Source organism: Pseudochaenichthys georgianus, chromosome 3 (assembly GCF_902827115.2).
Source record: "Pseudochaenichthys georgianus chromosome 3, fPseGeo1.2, whole genome shotgun sequence".
Classification (NCBI taxonomy): Eukaryota; Metazoa; Chordata; class Actinopteri; order Perciformes; family Channichthyidae; genus Pseudochaenichthys; species Pseudochaenichthys georgianus.
In genome coordinates, this window is record NC_047505.1 from 19529835 (window position 1) to 19553874 (window position 24040).

General features: G+C 44.7%; 1 protein-coding gene across 1 annotated transcript; it reads right to left on the bottom strand.

Moving 5' to 3' along the window:
• Nucleotides 1-1325: 1325 nt before the first annotated feature.
• On the bottom strand, nucleotides 1326-11510 carry LOC139433577 (general transcription factor II-I repeat domain-containing protein 2B-like). Its single transcript, XM_071202641.1, has 3 exons — nucleotides 11383-11510; nucleotides 1753-2376; nucleotides 1326-1644 (listed from the first exon to the last, which is right to left on the bottom strand). Exons 1-3 carry the CDS (start codon nucleotides 11508-11510, stop codon nucleotides 1326-1328), a joined length of 1071 nt encoding a protein of 356 aa, XP_071058742.1.
• Between the last annotated feature and the right edge of the window lie 12530 nt (nucleotides 11511-24040).

Below are 24040 nucleotides of genomic sequence, written 5' to 3' on the forward strand. Positions count from 1 at the left end.
TCAGTACCGGCCCCAGTAGCCTTGGTCCAGACTCCAGTTTCGGCTCCAGTACTGGCTCTCCGGCCGACGCCAGCTCTCCGTGTCCTGTCGGCGTACCGGCCGACTCCAGCCCCTCGTCTCCTGTTGGCTCTCCGGCCGACGCCAGCCCCTCGTCTCCTGTTGGCTCTCCGGCCGACGCCAGCTCCCCGTGTCCTGTCGGCGTTCCGGCCGTCTCCAGCCCCCCGTGTTCTGTCGGCGAACCGACCGTCTCAAGTCCTCTCTCAAGTCCCTTCTCGAGTCACCTCTCGAGTTCCCTCTCAAGTCTCCTTTCGAGTCCCAGGGTTTCCCACACATAGACTATACTTGGGCGGGCCGCCCAGGTATATTAACGGCCGCCCAAGTATATTTTGCGACCCATTTAGTTTTTGTTTTTTTTGTATATGTTTTTTTTTTTATTAGTCCGTGACCACGACGCCATCTGCGATCGATTAACTTGTGGACAATGATCCCTTGCTCCCTTGCTCTGATCTCGCCTCCTTCTGGCCTGTTAAGTGGCCTGCCTCACACAGGCTGACTGGCTGTCCACATGATGTGGCCGGCCACTGTCATACAGATCATAAATCAAAGCCCTTGATTGGTCTCTGTGTGTCATTCAAGCTTGGGATAACCTCAGCTCAGGTGAGGTAAAGGACTCTCTGAGTGTTTAGATAGTTAACTTAGTCTAAGTTCTCAGTGGGTCTCAAACGGTGTGGTCACCATTTATGTAAACACATATTTCCATTTGAGAGGGTAGTGATTGGTCTAATGCAGGGGTGGGCAATTATTTTTCCTAGGGGGCCAAATGAGCAACTGAAAATATTTTGGAGGGCCGGGCCAAAATGCCGAACTCAATTATGCATAATATACATTTTATTTCTATATAAAAAGCAGTAAATGGCATTGTTTTGACCGCTGGTTAGAGTGTATGTTATTATTTGGCAATTAAAAGGTGAGGTTAGCTTTCAAAAATATCATTTATTCAAATAGAATTTCCAAAATGATAAACATTTTCAGTCACATTAATAAATAAGGGCATTTTGAGTTTCATGTACTATTGAAACAAGGATTTTCTTAGCTTTCTAAAGACATCACATCATCTTTGTAGCCAAAATAAACAAGACATATCACTGAACTGTGTAACTGTGTAAAGAAAAGTGTCCCAGTTTTGTAGCCTTTTTGACTTTACATGCCTATATTAAACATTTAATGTTTTCAGAACTGCGCAAAAAAAAAAAAAAAAAGATCAAGTGTCCCATTTCACTTGTTATATTTCCACATTTTAGTGTTCTTCAGTTCTTTTTTTTCATTCATTTTTTCAGTCCATCAAAGTCAGGTTGAATGTCTGAGGTGGAGATGCGAAGCACAGCTGACAGATGTTCATCAGTGAGAGAGGATCTGTACCTGGATTTGGTAAACTTCATGACTGAGAATGTCTGTTCACATGTATAGGTGGATCCAAAGAGAACCAACATCTTCTGAGCATGTCTCCTCATGTTTGGAAAGTTCTCCTCCTTGAGAGCAGAGTAGAACTCTAGCAGTGATGCTGACTTAAAGTGCTCTTTCAGTAGTGAATCAGACTGCAGGTCAATGAGTTCAAGCTGAACCTCAGTGGGTGCACTATCAACACTGCAGATAAAGGGAGAGGAAACCAGCTGCATTTCATCCTCAACCTTTTTGAAATCTTGAAAACGCCTTGAAAATTCATCATGCAGTGCTCCTAACATGGATGAGTACCTGTGCCGGTGATCAGCTGATGGTTTGACTTCTTTCAGGGTTTTCATGTGTTCCAGATTGTTGCTGTCTAGTTGCCTTGACATTAATTGCAACGTTGTCATGAAGGCTTTCACATGGCTCTGCATTTCATGAGCAAAAAGGCCCTTGCCCTGCAGTTGTGTGTTCAGTGCATTCATCATTGCAGTCACATCAACAGCAAATGTTAAATCTGCCATCCAGTCCTTATCAGACAGCTCTGGGATGGTTTTGCCTTTCATCTCACAAAACTCTTTTATCTCTGATTTCAGAACCCAAAACCTTTTTAGCACTTTGCCCAGGCTGAGCCATCTGACAGCTGTGTGGTACCTGACATCACCATGTTCGCTCTCTTGCTCCTCCAATAGTGAAACAAACTGCCTGTGCTTTAATGCTCGCGCTCTGATGAAATTAACTGTTGTAGTAACAACATCAACCACATGGCTAAGTTTTAGCACTGACTTGTACAACGCTTGCTGATGAATAATACAATGTATAAACACCAATTTCTGCTCTGCGTTGAGTTCACTCACTTTATCTTGCATTCTTTTCAAAAGCCCAACATTTTTCCCTGTCAAATTCGGACATCGTTTACCTCGGTGAACAGATCACTCCCCGTTGTGGTTCCTTTCATTGGCCGCATTGCTGCCAGCTCCTCCGTAAGCTTGAAGTCGCGCGTTATCCCCCGGAGAAATATGAGCAGCTGGGCTGTGTCACGGACGTCACAGCTCTCATCCAAAACCAAAGAAAAAAAGTCGAAGCTTCCCACTTCACTTTGCAGCTGAAACTCCAGATTCTCTGCGATGTCCTCCACCCTTCTCGTCACGGTGCGGCGGGACAGCGGGATGTTTTCAAACGCTTCTTTTTTCTCTGGCCATAGCAGTGCTGCAGACTCGACCATGCACTCTTTTCTGCATGCAGCTTTGTAAAACAGCCTTGTTGTTTTTCTAGCTTTGCTAGTAAATCCGTTGATGTCCGCGCTCGTTCGGCATCAGTCAAATGTTTGTATTTCGCGGCATGTTTCGTAATGCCGTTTCAAATTGTACTCTTTAAACACGGCGACATGCTCCCCACAAACCAAACACACAGGTTTACACTTGACTTCAGTAAAGAAAAAATTAGTAGTCCATATTTGTTTGAAAGTTCTGCTTTCGGCATCCACTTTCCTCTTTTTGGCATGAGCCGACATTTTCGCATTTTTCAGAGGTGACAAGGAAGGTAGACACGCATTTCACGTGCACAGTTGACGTGCACGATTGCGTGCACTGTGAGAATAAATGGGCTTCAAAATAAAAGCAATGCGGTTTTAGTCCACCCATAAGATAATTAGAAAATATGTTTTATTTTCTAATTATCATGTAATCTTTCGTGGGCCGGTCAGAATCATCCCGCGGGCCGTATTTGGCCCGCGGGCCTTACAATGCCCAGGTCTGGTCTAATGGATAGTGAGGTGGGCTGAAGATCGGAAGGCTGTGAGTTCAAAACCCGCCAGGAACACCACCACTAGTGTGCTCTTGAGTAAGGCCTTAGTTACTCCAGGGAGAATGTCCCTGTAATCGGTCATTATAAGTCGCTTTGGATAAAAGCGTTAGCTAAATGAAATGTAATGTGATTAGTAAAATATGCATGAATAAATAAATAAAAAGTTAACTAAGTGAAAAAAGGTAAGATACACTTTTAAAACTTGTTGAGAGAAAACTAGTCTTTGCTGCTGCCTCAAAGAGGAGCAGGGGGGAGAGGAGGGAGACAGGAGAGGCTGATTCAGGAGCACAGACACACTCAGTCCCATCTCAAGTCCCCTCTCGAGTCTCTTCTCGAGTCCCCTCTCGAGTCCCCTCTCAAGTTCCCTCTCGATTCTCCTTTTCAAGTCCCCTCTCGAGTCCCCTCTCGAGTCCCCTCTCCAGTCCCTACTTAAGTCCCTTCTCTAGTTCCTACTCAAGTCCCTACTCAAGTCCCTACTCAAGTCCCTACTCCATGTCCTGTCCCGTTGGGGGTCCCGCCGACAACTCTTCTGCCGGGGGTCCTGCCAACCCTATGTCCTGTGTCGTTGGAGGCCCCGCCGACTACTGTTCTGCTGGGGGTCCTACCAACCCTATGTCCTGTGCCGTTGGGGGTCCAGCCAACTCCATGTCCTGTGTCGTTGGAGGTTCCGCTGAGAGTCCTGCCAACCCCATATCCTGTGTCGTTGGGGGTTCCGCTGAGAGTCCTGCCAACCCCATATCCTGTTCCATTGGAGGTCCCGTCGTCACCTGTCTTGCCGGGGGTCCTGCCAACTCCTTGGCCTCTTCCGTGGGGGATCCTGCCGACACCTGTCCCGCCGGGGATCCTGCCTACTCCTTGCCCTGTTGCGTTGATGGTCCAATCGACACCAGCCCTTGCTCCATCCGGGGTCCCATTGACACCAGCCCATGCCATGTCATTGTGCCCGGCCCCCTGAGTTCCCCAGCCGCGGTCTTCGCCCTCGAGCCCTGCCCCCTGAGAGCCGCGATCTTCGCCCTCGAGCCTGGCCCCCTGACTTTCCCGGCCACGGTCTTCGCCCTCAAGCCCGGCCCCCTGAGAGCTGCGGTCTTCGCCCTAGAGCCCGGCCCCCTGAGAGCCCGGCCCCCTGAGAGCCCGGCCCCCTGAGAGCCGCGGTCTTCGCCCTAGAGCCCGGCCCCCTGAGTGCCGCGGTCTTCGCCCTCGAGCCCGGCCACCTGACTTTCCCGGCCGCGGCCCTCGCCCTCGGGCCCGGCCCCCTGACTCTTCCAGCCGCTGCCTTCGCCCTCATGCTCGGCCCCATGAGTTCGCCCGCTGTGGCCTTTGCCCCTTTATGAACTCTGCCTTGCCCCCGGGCCGTCCGCCCGAGACCCCCACAATGAACTCTGCCTTGCCCCCAGGCCGTCCGCCGAGACCCCTTCCTGGTCCTCTGCCGTGCCCCCTGGGCTGTCAGCCCAAACCCGTCCTCCAGACCCCCCTCCACCCACCCTTTTGGCCCTAGTGATTTTTTTATCTGCAGCACATACAATGACTGCCTCCCTGGCTTGAATTTATTGACAAATGGCATATTAACCTTGTGAATAACTGACCAACTAATTTGGGTCTAGTAGGAACACACTCTACACACACGACTGCTCTCCCATTCACCCCTCCAACTCCATTATAAAGTTTGCGGATGACACCACTGTGGTCGGTCAAATATATAAGGGAGACGACGAGTTGGCATACAGAGACAAGATCCTGAAGCTGTCTGCCTGGTGTTCAGCAAACAACCTATATCTGAACACAAGCAAAACAAAATAAATCACCATAGACTTCAGAAAACACCGTCCAGAACCCACTAGGGCTGTGCATCTTCACTGGTCTCATGATTCGATTCGATTACAATTATCCTGTCAAAGATTCGATTCAATTCGATATCCCGATGCATCCCGATGCATCACGATGCATCGCGATTCATACCAATGCATTGCATCCTCAATTTTCTATATTACTGCACCCCGCTCCGGTCACCTCAGATCATTAAACAACTCGGGTGCATCAATAGAGCGGTTAACTCGGACACTCTTTTGGCCGACGTTAAGGCAAGTAGCAATGCTGTCTTCCACGACAGTGCTTTCAGGGTGCTCGAGACCAGAGCCTCGAGCACCAGCGGCAGGTCCCACTGCGGGGCGGAGGCGCGCTCTACTTGGCGCAGCCTCCTGACCCCCCGCAAAAACCGCAACATTAGTGGCTGAGAAAAGGCTGACCTGCTGCCAAATCCCTCATGGCAGGACGAGATGGCTGCTGCATACACTTTCACTGTGGAATGAGCAAGCCCTCTGACACCAATAACTGTAAGTACGACAAAATAGATCCCAATTCACAAGATAGGGGCTCTATTTTCCACTCCTCACACCATAGCAGGAATCCCAGCCACTTTGGCCTGCAACAGGCTGTGGTGGATCCCGCTCCAGCTGCCTGGATAGACTGAATAACACTATCAGACAATCCACCCTGCCTTAGCCTGTCCCTCTCAGGAGCCAAGCCTGGAGAGGTTGGGAGTACCACGGTGCCCCCACTCGATGCGGCGCTAGTGGGATAATTGACAGACGTTCTCGCATCACTCTCCCCAGGAGTGGGAGAATGAGACACAACGGTGGAAAGGCGTAAAGCAGCTTCTTTGGCCATGGCTCGTGTGCAAACACGTTCACCCCCAAGGGCGCGTTGTTGCTCAGAGCCATGGAGAACCACAGGGCGCAGTGGCTGTTGCGCCAGCTGGTGAACAGATCCACCTCTGCTGTCCCGAACCGGGTGAAGCGCCCACTCGCCTGGCAGGGGTCCGTCCCTCGACATGAGGTCGGCCCCCCTGTTCTCCAGACCCGGGATGTGGGGGGCTCTCAGATATAACACCAACTCTGAAGCCCATAACCACAATTTCTACGCTGTGGTCAACAAAGCGGCAGAGCGGACTCCGCCCTGCCTGTTGATATATGCCGCTGTGGTGTTGTTGTCGCTGTTGCCCCCTGTCGCAGTCTGCAACCTGCCCGAAGCAAGGATGCCTGTCTGCTCCCTGACAGGGTGGCGCATAGCCTGCATGCATCGAGCACCATTCCCAAATACAGCGCCTGTTGGTGAGGTATCGGGGTGCTGTTCTTCAAATTGATCACAAAACCCAACTTGGTTAGGTGTAGGATCAACTGGGCTGTATAAAACATTGCCCGTTCCCTGAACCTGGCCATAACTATGAGGTCGTCTGGATAAAAACTCTCATGCCATGGCAGCGGCTGGAGCGCTGTGGCCACACATTCGCTGAACGTGCGTGGGGACAGGGAGTAGCCGAAAGGTAGCCTGTTCTACTCGCAGGCCACCCCTTGGAAGGCAAAACCCAAATACTTTCTGTGTTGCGGAGCAATCTCGACATGCGTCACTCAGGTCGATGGTTGTAAGCCAATCGCCTGGCTGCACCAGTCCCAGTAACTGTTTTATTGTTTAACATCCGGAATTTTCTGCGTGCAATGTGGAGATTCAGACTGCGAAGATCCAGAACGGGCCTGAATTTGCCTGTCTTTTTGGGAACCAGGAGGTACAGGGAATAATCCCCCCCCTCTCTGTCTTGCGTGCACACAGCAGACACTGCCTGTTTTTGCACCAAGGCCTGAACCTCTGCTGGGAGAAAAACCTATCTCCCCTCGGGATGATAGCTTTGCCTCTCTTATGCCTGTGGAATGCTGCAAAACTGGAGTGAATAACTCAGCCTCAGCGTCCTGTCCATCCACTCCGTTAACACGCAGCTGCGCTTCCATTCCCCATAACACTGTGTTAGGGGATGTAAGGGGATGTAATTAGAATATTCAAAATCTAAACTTGATATTATTGATATACTAAATTTTAATGATGATACTATTACCAAAGGCATATTTTAAAGGGATTAGCCTACATTTAATTAATTGGAATTAATCTGTAGGCCTTGTAGGTCTGTTTAGGGAGTAATTATGCAATCTTATTTTTCCTCACCTAGATCCCAGAGACGAGTACTCAAAAACAGCAACCTGGTGCAAAGAATCAAAGGAAACAGTCAACTATCCCAGTAGCGTTCTCCTCCTCAGGACCAAAATACAAATCAGACTCGCTTGAACAAGGCACTAAAGAAAAGGTCATTGCCCAGTGGATTGGACGCACCGGCCTACCTGCTCGTACAGTTGAGGATGAGGATTTCATCCTTATGATGGAGACCTTCGATAAGAGGCTGAACATACCCAAAAAAAACTAAATAAACAACTTAGTTGACAAGCTTTACATTGACGAAAAACAGAAATTCAAAGAAAGACTCGCCACAGCACGCAAAATAACAATTAGCATCATTCCTGGCAATTAGTGCATGTTACTTTTGCACTCAAAAGAATAAAGGGAAGCACATATTGTTGAGACTTGACCAGATCTCCCACCCACACACTGCAGAGTCTATAAAGACTTGTGTGGAACGATGCACAGAGGACTGGGGAATACCAAAACACAAAATTCTGATAGTCATAACTGATAACGGAAGCAACATGGTTGCAGCATTGAAACATTTTTTACATGTAACTAGCGTTCTTACAGTGCAGACGCGTTTCTGCTTGCTCTTGCCTCTGCTTACTTTTTTATGCTGTTTTTCTATTTTTCTTTTTCTGAAAACTTCGAGCAACGGCTCCTGGACATTAACTTATCACTGGGACAGTTATTCTTCGTAAATAGACGGAGGGTTTCAGCCATATTTCAATATTTTTACGACGACCTCAGTCTTACAGTGGCGTGGCCTAGCAACAGCTAAAGCCTGGTACAGCATGCTATTTAGCTTAAGCTAGTTAGCAGCAAAATGCCTCCGTTCTCTACAGATGACTTCCACAAACTTCTACAGAAGATGGCCATGTTGGAAATGAATATATGCAACGGTTGGAAGTTAACGTGGAAGTGAATGGACTAGGTTGGAATGACACCACTTTAGCAGTGCTGCAAATAATGGACAAAGGCATGCTAACTCAAAGCTAGTTAGTGTAAAGGGTTAAACCAGTTCATTGTTAAAAAGTGTCACACCTATATTTTTTATTGTTGATGTCTCTTTAGAAGTCATTAAACTGTATTACATTGCAACTGTGTGGCGGACTGATCACTAGAGGGCGATACCACTCGGGAGGATCTAGAACCCTGCAAGGGCAGAAACCTGCAGATTAAATCCTGCAGTTGAGCTACAAATAAGCTAACATTTCTGCCTTGTGTGTTTTTCATATACAGGTGGGTTCTAAGTCCTTCAAATTACACCATAGTGTCCCAGTATAAGGGGTATAAGTGTTATGAGTGTGTTGTGATTGAGTGTGATATGTCTAATCGTTGTTTTAGGCAGTTATGTATAGTTATGTGCAATGTGACGCTAGCGGCTAGCGGAGCTAACGCTAAGGTTAAACAGTACTATGTAGACACGTGTTGCTTGGTGTATGATGTAAATGACTATGAGAGGTAGATTGTGTTTATGCATATAGGTTGTATATGTTTCTTTGAAGTGTGTGTATTGTATTGAAATTTGAGTGTGAGGATAACAGTGAGTTCTGAGTGTGACGATTTTATTGTACATTTATGTTGTATTTTTACTATGATGTCATCGTTGTTATGTGGATGCTGTTGCCTTATTGATCTCTGGTGTTGTTGCCTCATGGAAATGAGCATGGATAAATGCTTTTGTTGTGGATTGTTTCCAAATGAGCAGATTAAATCCTGCAGTTGAGCTACAAACAAGCTAACATTTCTGCCTTGTGTGTTTTTCATATACAGAGGTAGAGTCTGCTGCTGGCCCAGGTACCCCTAGGCCTGAGGCTAGTAACATTAGCAGCTACAAGGATTCCAAGGAACAGGAGGGCTGTGTACCGGGTAATACATCTACAGGTAATAAATCTACAAGTGGTAGTCCTCCCTCGAACTCTCTGGGTGCAAGGCCGAAGAGTAAATCATTTCCATGGGATTTGGGAGGACGAACAACAGGCAGAGCCCAGCGCTCTGAAATCTGTGAAGCGACCGGCTGGCCTGCATTGTTATCGCCCAGGAAGAGTGCCTCTTCAACCCCTATTCATACTAGGAAACAGCCGTGGACAGCTGCTAAAGGGAAAACTAAAAACAATCCTGCTAAACCACCGAGTGTGCCAATCCAGAACAGATACGCTCCACTGACACAGAACCGGAGATCTCTTTCTGATGACCTGGATAACCTGTCCTCTTCACACAGCAGGGTAAGGACCAATAGCTACTCCAAAAGTAAAAGGCTAGAGGGAAAGCTAACGACTGGGCCTGAAACTCTGATTGTGGGTGACTCTGCTGTAAGAGATGTAAAAGGTCTGTGTAATAAGAACAACACCAAAGTACTCTGTTTTCCCAAGAATATGGTCTCTGACTTGGCTGAGAAGATCCTGCATATTGGGGCTGAACATCCGACTGTGAAGAATGTGGTACTGCAGTGGAGAGATTCAGCAGATTGTTTGCACTGAACACCTGGCTTTCAACTGCCTGTACTGACCATTCTGTCCATTTTATTGACAACTTTAACTTTTTCTGGGACCGCAGACATCTTTGTAAGGCAAATGGAGTTTGCCTGAACAAGTCAGGAGTGAAATTGTTTATCTCTAACATATTCAACTGCCTGCGTCATCAATCTGTTCCCTCTGCCAAGGACAAGCAACAAGAGGAATCAAAACAAGAGAAAGACACACATCGCTCAGAAAACCTTGAAAATCTATCACAGAACTGAGGAATGTCTTGAGTATGGGAGACAAATGGAGGAGTCTCTAGTGTTAATTTCTTTGACTAAAACTATGACGAAATATGTTCGTCAATGACCTTTTTTTCCATGACGAAAACGAGACGATGACGAGACGGCACCGACGGCAGTAAACAATAACTGTAACAAAATCATCATGCAATATCGTTGACGAAAAAGTGACGAGACAAAATATTATCAAAGATAACGTTACATCTCTGATAGTCAGTTTTTCTCCCAGCAGTTCCATTTCCGGTGCTGCGGCTGGGCAGCAGCTGTGTGTGTCTGTGCTGCGCGCGGCGGTAGATTTGAATTACACCGGGCAGCGGCACACTGTGAACTTTCAGGAAGACTCGGGTCTAACTCATGGTCTAACTAACCTTATTTAACAGAAAATAAAATGGCAACAACAGGGCTTGGGAGCAGTGGTCGCACTCGCGTTAACCGAATACCCCCCCATCAGCGCGAGTGATTGATAAATTGTGCACTCGATGGATAATAATGGATTATGACGGAAATGTTACAATCCTGTCCATCAAAATGACTGACAACAAAAAAGTCTAAAGCCACCACTGCTTGGGAGAAAGAAACGATGTGATATTTGGGCCCATTTTCGCCACAATGAGGCGGAGAACAAAAGCGAATGCATTGTTTTATCAGAAGGGAAGCAATGTAGCCATAACACAGGTAAAAACACCACAAACCTGACCAGATACTCTCTGCAAAGCTGCATTCTTAATCATTCAACCTGTGTTTTTCATCAAATAAGGACAAGATATAATCTTATTTATTTATATATACTAAAATGACAAATTATTGGTTTTGGCTAGACTAGTTTGACTGAAATGTTCTATATAATCTGATGACTAAAAAACACTCAACAGTTTTCATTGAAAAAAAGTAGACTCAAATAATTAGTTTTCTTTGACTAAAATAAGACTAAAATGCTCAGACATTTAGTCGACTAAATCTTGACTAAAATGTTTACTGTTTTAGTCGACTAAAATAAGACTAAAATGCTCTTACTTTTAGTCGACTAAAACTTGACTAAATAAAAACAGGATGAAGGTGACTAAATATGACTAAAACTAAAAAGAAAATTTAACACAGGACTAAGACTAAAACTAAATAAAAAAATTGCTGACGAAATTAACACTAGTCTCCACCGCCCTTCACCCCCCCTATCACCTCTGAGGATACTCTTCCTTCACCCCACAGCTCTCTCTACTCTCCGTTCACCCTTTCATCCTCGCCCACCCTCCTGGAGATCGCTGAACACATGAAGGAGATACTGTACAGAGGGTTGGCACTGATTCCTTCCTGGAGTTCAATAACCAAACTAAGGCGATACACAGGGCTGGCAGCATGTCCTTTACCCCCGCTCTTCAACGACGCCCATCAAAATCACTGAAGCAGAGACGCGCACCACCTCCCCCGTCTCCGTCACCGTGCCTACGTCAACCACCTCCTCCCCCTGAACGCGCACCAACACCCCCGTCACCATGCCTACCACAATCATCCGGACCAAAACGTCCTCCCCCCCTTCAAGACTGCTGTCTCCGAAGCCTGATAAGAATGTGTGTGCAAAAAACGCAAACACTGACTGATATATGCTGGGTCCAGGCTCATGGCAAGGCAAGGCAAGTTTATTTATATAGCACCTTTCAACACAAGGCAATTCAAGGTGCTCAAGGGCGTATGGCACTCTCAACTCTTTCCAGGACATGCCGGGGCCCTGCCTGCCAGTAGCTTTGCCGATATCTGTGTTGATAGGTAATAGATTAACATTACATTACATTGCATTTAGCTGACGCTTTTATCCAAAGCGACTTACAGTAAGTACATTCAACCAGGAAGATACAACCTTGAAGAAAACAGAATCATATAAGTACATCAGGTTTCATCAGCCAAACATTTCAAGTGCTACTCAACTGGCTATAGATAAGCCAGTCCTTTATTAGTATATAAGTGCTCTGTTAGCAGTTCTTTGTTAGTAATTATATCGCTCGAAGTGGAGTCAAAAGAGATGAGTTTTCAGTCTGCGCCAGAAGATGTGCAAGTTATCTGCTGTCCTGATTTCAATGGGGAGCTCATTCCACCATTTTGGAGCCAGGATAGCAAACCCACGTGTTTTTGCTGATGGGAACTTGGGTCCCCCTCGCAGCGAGGGTGCAGCGAGCCGTTTGGCTGATGCAGAGCGGAGTGCACGTGCTGGGGTGTACAGTTTAACCATGTCCTGGATATAGGAAGGGTCAGATCCATTCACAGCATGGTACACAAGTACCATTGTTTTGAAGTGGATTCTAGCAGTTGCTGGAAGCCAGTGAAGTGAGCGGAGGAGCGGGGTGGTGTGGGAAAATGTTGGAAGGTTGAAGACCAGACGAGCCGCTGCATTCTGGATGAGCTGCAGAGGTCGGATGGCACATGCAGGTAGACTAGCCAGGAGGGAGTTGCAGTAGTCTAGGCGTGAGATGACGAGAGCCTGGACCAGAACCTGCGTTGCTTTCTGGGTCAGCTGGGGACGTATCCTCCTGATTAAGAAGCGGTGAATCAGCTTAGACACAGGAAGCGCTCAAAGGTTTGTGTGAGTTTATCAAATTTAGAAGTGATTCCATGTCAGCCACAGCTTGCCACAAAAAATCTGACTGATAGTGTATTCAACACATTTAAACTAGCTTATTAAATGTCAGGTCATTAGCAGGTAAAACATTTTGAATCAATGATTTTATCACTGAGCACAATCTCGATTTTATGTTTTTAACGGAAACATGGATTGAACAAAATAACAGAGCAGCTGTTCTTATCGAATCAACCCCTCCCAACTTTAGTTTTATGAGTCAGGAAAGAATGCATAAGAAAGGGGGTGGATTTGCTATTTTGTACAATGAGTCCCTTCAATGCAGGAAGACATCTTATGGGAACTTTGCTTCTTTTGAATATGTGGCCCTTCAGCTGAAATGCTCCTCTCGAGCTCTGTTCCTAAATATCTATAGACCACCCAAATACTGTGCAAGCTTTTTTGATGACTTTACTGAACTGCTGTCTATAGTGTGTATTGACTTTGACCGTCTAGTCATTGTTGGTGATTTTAACATCCATGTTGACAACCCCCAGGACAGAGGGGCTAAATAACTGTGTTGTGTTCTTGACTCAGCATGTGACGGAGCCCACGCACAATAAGGGGCACACTCTGGACTTAATTATCTCAAAGGGTCTGAATATCTCTAAGGTTGTGGTGACTGATGTTGCGCTCTCTGACCATTCCTGTGTTTTCTTTGAGAGCTCTATTTCTGTTCACACAAGTGTTCAAAAAGAGGTAACCACAAAGCGATATTTAACTGAAAATACTAGGGAAATGTTTACTCAGAATTTTTCTTCCACACTTGCCCCTGCTAACACCTCAGTAAATAAGCTAGTAGATCATTTTAATTAAAAAATTAAAAATGTTATAGATGCCCATTACTAGGGTAAAGGAAGTGACTGGGAAGGAAATATCTCCATGGAGAAAGGCCATGACCGTGAGAACAGAGAAAAAAGAGTGTCGGAAAGCTGAACGCAGGTGGCGCAAAACAAATCTCCAGGTGCACTTTGAAATCTATATAGAGAGACTTGGCCTTTATAATTTGGAATTGAAATTTGCCCGACAGTCTTTCTTCTCTGATATCATTGCCAAAAACAACGCACGTGCCTTGTTTGCTATCGTCGACAGACTAACTAACCCCCCAGTGTCAGTAGCCTCTGAATTTCTATCCACCAGGGCGTGCAATGATTTTGCCTCCTTTTTCACTGACAACATTCAGAAAATCAGACAAGCAGTCAGTGCCTCTGCATCAGGTACAGCAAATGTTTTGTCTCTGTGTCCACTTAACATCAATTCAGACATCATGACACAATTCCATCAGATTAATGATAAAAACCTAGAGGACATTATACAACTTCTGAAATCCTCCTCCTGCTGCCTTGATATTATTCCAACAGGGTTTTTCAAAAATGTTTTTCTTTGCATGGTGTTACGACCCTGGGTCGTTATGTGTATTGTGTGCAGATTTTCTTCCTTCTTCTGTGTTTGTGTGGCTGCGTGTGATTGAACAGGTGGTGTCCGGTTGCTGATTGGCTGCCCTCGACAGGCTGATTGGTCCACCTGAGGAGACTGGAGCATTTAAGCTGCAGCCGTGCAGTTTCTCGGTCTCTCTGACTCAACTTCTCCTACTCCCAACACAACGCATATTTAGATCTTTTGTCCTGTGGTGCTATGTTCGCACTTTGAGAACATTTTGTCCTTCTCCGCTGGCTGTGAGCTATTTTTACGTTACCTGTCTTTGTAGACGGATTTATTTTTCTCAGGAGCGCAAACCCTTTTTCTTTTTCCCTTTTGGATTGTTCGTTTTCTCCTGTTTAAGTTAGAGTAGGTAAGAAGCCTGTATATTTATTTTTCTCTGTTAGGTAAGATTTTGTGTTTAAGGTTAGTTCGTTTTGTTACTCCTGTTTTGTTTATTTTTGTATCATACTTTCTGCATGTTTTCTTTGGTTGTGAAAGTATATTTTTGTGTAATTCAGATTTCGTAAGTTAAATTTAACAAAAGACATTCTCTGTCTCTGCCTTTGTCTTGAGTGTGGGGAGAGAGCAAACTTTGTGCTGCACCTAGGCCGGGGCGTAACATAATTGGGGGCTCGTTCATCCGGTCCTTCCGTTCTTTTTCGTCGTGTCAGGTAAGCCTCGCTATGTTTTTTCTTCCTGTACATTTTTGTATCTCTGGTTGACGTTTTTTTTCTTCTCTATTTTGAAAATTAACATGTAAGGTACATTTGAGCTGTTTACTACGGAACCTTCCATCCAAAAATTAGAGGTCTGCACAAAAGCAGATTTGTTGTTAATTGCAGAATTTTATGATGTGTTTGTGCCTACATCAACAAAAAAAACAAGAGTTGAAAGAACTTTTGTATGCAAAACTAGTCGAAAAGGGTGTGTTTGAGGAGAAAGTTCACACACATGAAGTGGATGATCTCGCAGGTTTGTCCTCCCCACTCCAAGGCCTGCCTTCCCAAGCTGGGATGTCGACAGAGGAGCTACAGCTGACTCTGCGCATCAGGGAGGTAGAGCTGAGACACAAGGAGCTGGAGGTGGAAGCCATGCATATACGGGTAAAAGCTCTGGAGATAGAGCGGGGAGTCGCTATTCCATCCAGTTCATCACCTACCCATAGACCACACACAGATCCCCATGACAGTTTTGATGTGAGTAGGCACATAACATTAGTCCCACCGTTCAGGGAATCAGGGAGACACACACATTAATGCCTTTGAACGCATCGCTGGTATGCTGCAGTGGCCTAAGAGAGTGTGGCCTCTGTTGTTGCATTGCACATTTGCAGGTAAAGCTCAGGAAGTTTGCAATGCCCTGACTGTTGAGGAGAGCTTAGATTACAAAATTGTTAAAACCGCAGTCCTTCGAGCGTACGCGTTAGTACCGGAGGCATACAGACAAACATGTAGGAGTGGTAAAAAGGGTGTCAACCAGACCTACGTAGAATTTGCGAGAGGAAAAGGTGGCCTTATTGATCGGTGGTGTCAAGCTAGCAAAGTCACGTCCAGGGAGGACATGCGTGAGCTCATTCTTTTGGAAGAGTTTAAAAATCAACTGCCTGAGAAAATTGTCACCTATCTAAATGAGCAGAAAGTTGTGTCACTTGCTGCTGCCGCGGTACTGGCAGATGAATTTGTGTTAACTCACGAAAATGTTTTTTATCTTCCAGTTTGCCGTGATCCTGTGACAAGTGACAGAAGGGTAAAATCTCCTTCTCGTGGTAGCGCCAAAACAGCTGAGAACAGGGAGTGCTATTACTGCCGTGAGCAAGGACACCACATCGTCGACTGTCCTAGCCTAGAAAGGAAAGAGCAGTAGAAAAACATTTTATGCATACCAAACCGCACTCTGTAAAGAACGTTGCATCAAATGTGGAGGATAGCACTATTGATGAGGCGTTCAGGCCTTTTATTTCGCAGGGTTCTGTGTCTTTGACAGGTGAGGGAAAACAAATTCCCATCACAATTCTGAGGGACACGGGTACTAAGCAGTCGATTATTCGTGGTGGTGTCCTGCCGTTCTCAGCTCGGTCGTATAGTGAGACAGATATTTTGGCATGGGGTTAAACTAAGTGTTTTGCATGCGCCCTTGCATTTTGTTCAGTTGTCGTCCAAATGTATTTCTGATGTGGTTAAGGTGGCTGTGCGTTCCCAGTTATCAATTAACGGTGTTGATCTGATCCTTGGTAATGATTTGGCTGGGAAGAAAGTTTTTCCGTCACCTGAAGTTGTTAATGATCCAGCTGTGATCACATGTGTGTCTGAGTCCACTGCGCTGGATTCGGTTAAGCTGTTCCCTGTGTGTGCTGTAACTCGTGCCATGTCCCGAAAACTAGGTGACGTAGTGGATCTGAGTGACTCTTTTATGAGTGACTCCGATCCAATGAACCCACTAGCAGAGGGTCAAGAGAAAATATCTGTTTCCATAGAGCTTCAGCCTGACGACAAACTCCTTGAACTTTCAGTAGATAAAGATCAGTTGATTAAAGCACTAAGATGAAAGCCCGGTATGACAAAAAGACAGTTGCTCGGGAGTTTCAAATCGGTGACCATGTATTAGTTCTGCTGCCCGTTGTTGGTTCGGCCCTTCAAGTAAAGTTTTCCGGCCCGTATGAGGTGGGCCGTAAACTCAGTGGAACGGATTATATGATCCACACTCCGGATCGTAGAAAGAAAACTTGTGTGTCACATAAACATGCTTAAAATGTATGTTGATCGTGAAAGTGGCACCGCTCAATCTCCGATAGTAGCGCCTATTGCCTCTGTCTGTTACTCAACCACCTTACAGCCCCAGTGATGACGGGCTGAGTGACAGGCGCACTTCTGTGTCCTGTGCGCACCTCGGTAATTCAGCGATATTGTCCGATCTAAATGAACATTTAACACATAGATGCCCTACTCGCCCCGGGCTGATATTCGCAGGCTCATTGAAAATTATCCAAGTTTGTTTGGGGATACTCCTACTCAAACGACTGTATTGGCTCATGATATTGAGGTAGGCGAACACAAGCCTATTAAGCAGCATGCCCATCGGGTCAACCCGGCTAAGCGAGAATTAATGCGTCAGGAAGTGAAGTATCTCATTGAACACGGCCTCGCCGTTCCAAGCAATAGCCCGTGGAGTTCACCATCTCTCCTGGTCCCTAAGCCGGATAAGACGCTGCGTTTTTGTAACGATTACCGTAAACTAAATTCCGTTACTAAACCAGATTCCTTCCCGCTTCCACGGATGGATGACTGTGTGGACCGCGTGGGTTCAGCTAAATATGTCACAAAGTTGGACCTCTTAAAGGGATATTGGCAGGTCCCCTTCACTAAGCGTGCTGCTGAAATCAGTGCATTTGTCACACCAGATTGTTTTTTGGAGTACACGGTTATGCCGTTTGGGTTGATAAATGCACCCGCCACTTTACAGCGGCTGATGAACAGGGTTTTATGTGGGGTTGGGAACTGTGAAGTTTATCTGGATGATATTGTGGCCTATTCATCTACCTGGCTAGCATTTGGAGACTCTGAGTGAGATATTTGATCGTTTGGGAAGGCTATAGTGACGTATTTAGGTAAGCAAGTGGGACAAGGTCAGGTCTGCCCTGTGGCTGTTAAAGTACAGGCTATTATAGATGTCCCACCCCCCCAGACGCGCCGTGAGCTCCGACGTTTTTTGAGGATGGCTGGCTATTACTGTGCGTTTTGCAGAAATGTCTCTGATATTGTGGCTCCCTTGACAGGTTAAGCAAGTCCTAAAGTCCCTTTCCGGTGGTCGTCGTTATGTCAGTTGGCTTTCGAGGCTGCCAAGGCGGTCCTCTGCAGTGCCCTGGTACTTGCTGCTCCAAACTTCACCCGGGTGGATTCCCTGACGTTGACGTCAAGATCACCAGCCAATCAGGATTGGCGTAATGAGATTGATGCTTCTGTTTGCATACGCGTTGAGGCGCATCCCATAGTGAGACATCGAACGGAGTGTTATGAATGAGAACTGCAGTCATTAAACAGCTCTTAAAAAAGCATAATCTAGACGCTTCAGTAATGAACAATTACAGGCCCATAGCAAACTTCCCATTTCTAGGTAAAATCATTGAAAAAGTAGTCTTTCAACAGTTGAGTAATTTCTCGCATTTAAATAACTGTTTGGATGTGTTCCAGTCAGGATTGCGTCCAAACCACAGCACTGAGACTGCTCTTGTAAAGGTCTTCAATGACATCCACTTAAACACAGACAGTGGCAGAACTTCAGTGTTAGTATTATTAGATCTCAGTGCTGCATTTGACACTGTTGACCACAACATATTACTAGACCGACTAGAAAACTGGGTGGGACTTTCGGAAACAGTTCTAAATTGGTTTGAATCCTACTTAAAGGACAGAAACAACTTTGTTTATATAGGTAAATACACATCTGAGTTGACAACTATGACATGTGGGGTTCCTCAATGCTCCATCTTGGGGCCTCTTCTCTTTAACATCTACATGCTACCACTGGCTCTGATAATGAAAAACAACAAAATAAGTTACCATACTGTAGCTATGCGGATGACACACAAATGTACACAACCATTTCACCAGGAGACTATTCTCCAGTTAAAACACTGAGTAAGTGCATTGAACAAATCAATGACTGGATGTGTCGAACTTTCTACAATTAAACAAAGACAAAACTGAGGTAATGGTTTTTGGAGCCAAGGCAGAACGTATAAAAGTTAGCGCTGAGCTTCAGCCTGCAATGTTCAAAACAACAGATAAAGCCAGAAATCTAGGTGTAGTCATGGACTCTGACCTGAGTTTCAACAGTCACATTAAAACAATTACTAAATCAGTCTACTATCACCTAAAGAACATATCTAGGATTAAAAGACTAATGTCACAGCAGGATTTGGAAAAACTTGTCCATGCTTTTATCTTCAGTAGACTACTATAATGGTGTCTTTACAGGTGTCACTAAAAAATATATTAGAAAGCTGCAGCACACTAAAAAAGTGGATCATATCACTCCTGTTCTGAAATCTTTACACTGGCTTCCTGTGTGTCAAAGAATAGATTTGAAAATACTGCTGCTGGTTTATACAGTTGCAAGAAAAAGTATGTGAACCCTTTGGAATTACTTGGATTTCTGCATAAGTTGGTCATTAAATGTGTTCTGATCTTCCTCTAAGTCACAACAATAGACAAACACAGTCTGCTTAAACTAATAACACAAACAATTATTTGTTTTCATGTTTTTATTGAACACACCATGTAAACATTCACAGTGCAGGGTGCATGTGAACCCCTAGGCTAAAGACTTCTTCAAGAGCTAATTGGAGTCAGGAGTCAGCCAACCTGGAGTCCAATCAATGAGACGAGATTGGAGGTGTTGGTTAAAGCTGCCCTGCCCTATAAAAAATACACACCAGTTTTGAATTTGCTATTCTTAAGAAGCATTGCCAGATGTGAACCATGCCTCGCACAAAAGAGCTCTCAGAAGACCTACGATTAAGAATGGTTGACTTGCATAAAGCTGGAAAGGGTTACAAAAGTATCTCTAAAAGCCTTGATGTTCATCAGTCCACGGTAAGACAAATTGTCTATAAATGGAGGAAGTTTCCCTCACTGTTGCTACTCTCCCTAGGAGTGGCCGTCCTGTAAAGATGACTGCAAGAGCACAGCGCAGAATGCTCAGTGAGGTGAAGAAGAATCCTAGAGTGTCAGCTAGAGACTTAAAGAAATCTCTGGCACATGCTAACATCTCCGTTGACGAATCTACGATACGTAAAACACTGAACAAGAATGGAGTTCATGGGAGGACACCACGGAGGAAGCCACTGCTGTCCAGAAAAAACATTGCTCACATTTGAAGTTTGCAAAAGAGCACCTGGATGTTCCACAGCACTACTGGCAAAATATTCTGTGGACAGATGAAACCAAAGTTGAGTTGTTTGGAAGGAACACACAACGCTATGTGTGGAGAATCCAAAGGGTTCACATATTTTTTCTTGCAACTGTAGTTGGTGTAGGCCCAAAATACATTTCTGATCTTCTGCTAAATTATGAACCATCCAGATCTCTCAGGTCTTCAGGGACTGGTCAGCTTTCTGTCCCCAGAGTCAGAACTAAACATGGTAAAGCAGCGTTCAGTTATTATGCTCCAAATATCTGGAACAAACTCCAAGAAACCTGCAGGTCTGACTACTTTTAAATCCAGGCTGAAGACTTTTCTTTTTGTCGCTGCTTTTAATTTAAACTGAGCCATTGTGTTCATCAGTAAAGTGGAACTTCTGTGTGAACTATTCATATCTTAAACTGCACTGTAACTTTTTATTCATGTCCTTTTTATTAATGTATTTTTTCTTTTAATGTTTCTTTTATTATCAATCAATCAATGTTTATTTATATAGCCCAATATCGCAAATGTTACATTTGTCTCAGTGGTCTTCACAGTGTGTACAGAATATCAGTATGACAATACGACACCCTCTGTCCTTAGACCCTCACATCGTACAAGGAAAAACTTCCGAAGAAAACCCACAGTTTAAAGGGAAAAATGGGAGAAACCTCAGGGAGAGCAACAGAGGAGGGATCCCTCTCCCAGGACGGATAGATAGATGCCGTGATCAGCTTGATAAGAAAAGGCTCTGGCTCCCATTGTACTTTTAGAGATTCTCGGAACAACCAACAACCCTGCATTCTTGGAACGCAATGCCCTAGTAGGACAGTAGGGTATAATGAGTTATTTAAGGTAAGATGGCGCCTGCCCATTAAGGGCTTTGTAGGCGAGAAGAAGAATTTTAATCATATATAATGTGAACAAAATAGGTACGAGCACTGAGCCCTGTGGCACTCCATGGCTAACTTTGGTTTGCATGGAAGATTCATCGTTAACACGTACAAACTGATAGCGTTCAGATAGATAGGACCTAAACTAGCCTAAAGCAGTTCCCTGTATGCCAACTAAGTGCTCTAGTCTTTGCAATAGGATATCATGGTCGATAGTATCAAATGCAGCACTGAGATCGAGCAAAACAAGAATAGAGACAAGTCCCTTGCCTGAGGCTATTAGAATGTCATTTCTGACTTTAACCAGAGCTGTCTCTGTGCTATGATGTGTTCTAAAGCCAGACTGAAAATCTTCAAATAAATCATTGTTTTTTAAGTAATCACACAACTGTTTTGCGACCGCTTTCTCAAGAATTTTTGAGAGGAACGGAAGATTAGAAATAGGTCTATAGTTGGCTAAAACCTCTGGATCGAGGTTGTGCTTTTTAAGAAGCGGTTTTATCACTGCTACTTTGAATGATTGTGGAATATAGCCTGATAATAAAGACATATTCATAATATTTAATAAAGAAGTGCTAATTAATGGAAACACTTCCTTCAACAGCTTAGTTGGAATTGGGTCTAACATGCACGTTGATGGTTTAGAAGAGAGAATCATTGAATGTAATTGTTCAAGGTTTATGGCTGAAAAGCATTCTAGTTTACTATCTAGTTTAATATTAGAACTTACGTTTCCGGGAGCTGTTGATAACACTAGAGGTCAAAGGCAAGAGGTCATTAATTTTGTTTCTAAGAGTAACAATTTTATCGTTAAAAAAGCACATAAAATCATTACTACCGAGTGCTATGGGAATAGAAGGCTCAATCGAGCTGTGGCTCTCTGTCAGCCTGGTTACAGTGCTGAAAAGAAATCTTGCATTATTCTTATTCTCATCTATTAATGAAGAGTAGTAGGCTGCTCTCGCTTTACGCAGTGCTTTCTTATATTCATTGAGAGTAGTATGCCAAATTAAACGAGATTCTTCAAGTTTAGTGGAACGCCATATCCTTTCAAGTTGTCTAGACTTTTGCTTTATTTTGCGGGTTTCGGCATTATGCCATGGAGCTAATCTATGTTGTTTTATTTTCTTCTTTTTCAAAGGAGCAACAGAGTCTAATTTTATTCGCAGCGCATCTATAGCACTATCAACAACATGATCAATTTGGGGTGGTGTACATTTTGTATAAGTTTCCTCCCCTACATGCAGACATGCTATCGAGTTAAGTATTGGTGGAATCTCTTCCTTAAATGTGGCTATAGCACTAACAGATAGGTTTCTGCTGCAAGAGCTTTTGACTAATGCTTTGTAGTCCCGTAATAGTACTTCAAAAGTTACTAAGAAATGGTCGGATAAAGCAGGATTATGCGGTTCGACTAATAGTTGCTCAATTTCAATACCATAAGTCAGAACAAGGTCGAGAGTGTGATTATAGCAGTGGGTTGGTTTATTTACACTCTGACAGAAACCAACATAATCTAATATAGAGTTAAATGCAACAGTAAGGCTATTACTATTTATCATCGTCAACATGAATATTAAAGTCACCTACGATAATTACTTTGTCTGTTTTAAGAACCAAAGTTGATAAAAACTCAGAGAATTCTGATAAGAATTCTCTATAAGGACCTGGTGCACGATACACTGTAACAAATAAGATTGGCTGCAAAGTTTTCCAGGTCGGATGCGTAAGACTAAAAACGAGGCTTTCAAAGGAGGTATAATTTAATTTTGGTTTAGTATTGATAAGTAAACTTGAGTCAAAGATTGCTGCAACTCCACCTCCTCGGCCCGTGCCTCGAGCAATATGAGTGTTGATATGGCTTGGTGGAGTGGCCTAATTTATGCTGACATATTCTTCATGTCTCAACCAAGTTTCAGTGAGACAGCATATATCAATATTATAATCTGATATTAAATAATTTACCAATATTGCTTTAGATGCTAGAGATCTTATGTTTAAGAGACCACATTTAATCTTCCTGTTTTGTTGCACTGTAGTAGTTGTTACATTTACTTTTATTAGGTTATTATGTATGACACCTCTATTAGGTTTTACCTTAAATTGTCCTTGGGCAGACACACACACCGCTAATATTGGGTATTTTATTGGGTTCGGGATTCCTATGGATGACTGCCTAGGAGAGAGCGCAGAGAAGCGTGTAAGACTGCGACTCCGTTTCCTGGTCTCAACTCCAGTTTGTCATGGATTAAGTCCACAAAGCCCTGAAATGTTTGCCGAAATGAGATCTGCACCTTCCAAAGTAGGATGAATGCCGTCTCTCTTAATCAGACCAGGTTTTCCCCAGAAGGCTGTCCAATTATTTACGAAGCCCACATTGTTTGCTGGGCACCACCAAGACAACCAGCGCTGAAATGATGACATGCGGCTATACATGTCATCATTGATCAGATTGGGGAGGGGACCAGAGAAGATTACGGTGTCCGACATTGTTTTAGCATAACTACACACCGACTCCACATTAAGTTTGGTACATTCTGATTGGCATAAACGAACATCATTACCACCGACGTGAATAACAATCCTACTGTATTTACGATTATTTTTAGCCAGCAGTTTAAGATGCGCCTCAACGTCGCCCGCTCTGGCCCCCGGAATGCATGTGACTGTGGAGGCTTCGGTCTCTAAATTCACGTGTCTCATAATAGAGCTACCAATAACCAGAGTTGGCTTCTCAGCGGTTGTCTCGCTGAGTGAGGAATATCTGTTAGATACGTGAACGGGTTGGTGGGGACCTGCGGGTTTCGTGTTATGCCCCTTCTGAACAGTCACCCAGTCTCCCTGCTGCTCGGGAGTTGCCGGGGGACGGCTAAGAGGAGCTACCTTTGGCCGGTCCGCACTGGCTAACATGGGCTTTACTGTAGCTGAGTTACTTTCTAAGATGCGGAGCCGGGCTTCTATGGCTATGATTCCCGCCTCCAACCTAACAACTATACTACATTTAACACATGTATCCTTACCAGTAAAGGAGGCCGGGAAGTAACCAAACATGAGACAGGAAGAGCAGGAAATAACACCCGAGGGTGGGGAAAGAGCCATGGCTAGCTATCAAGCTAAAGTAGCTACTGTTAGCAAACCCGAAAAGAGTGTAAGCAACTGTGGAGTTACAGTCGCTAAGAGAAGGAGAGTTGTGAGTGCTTA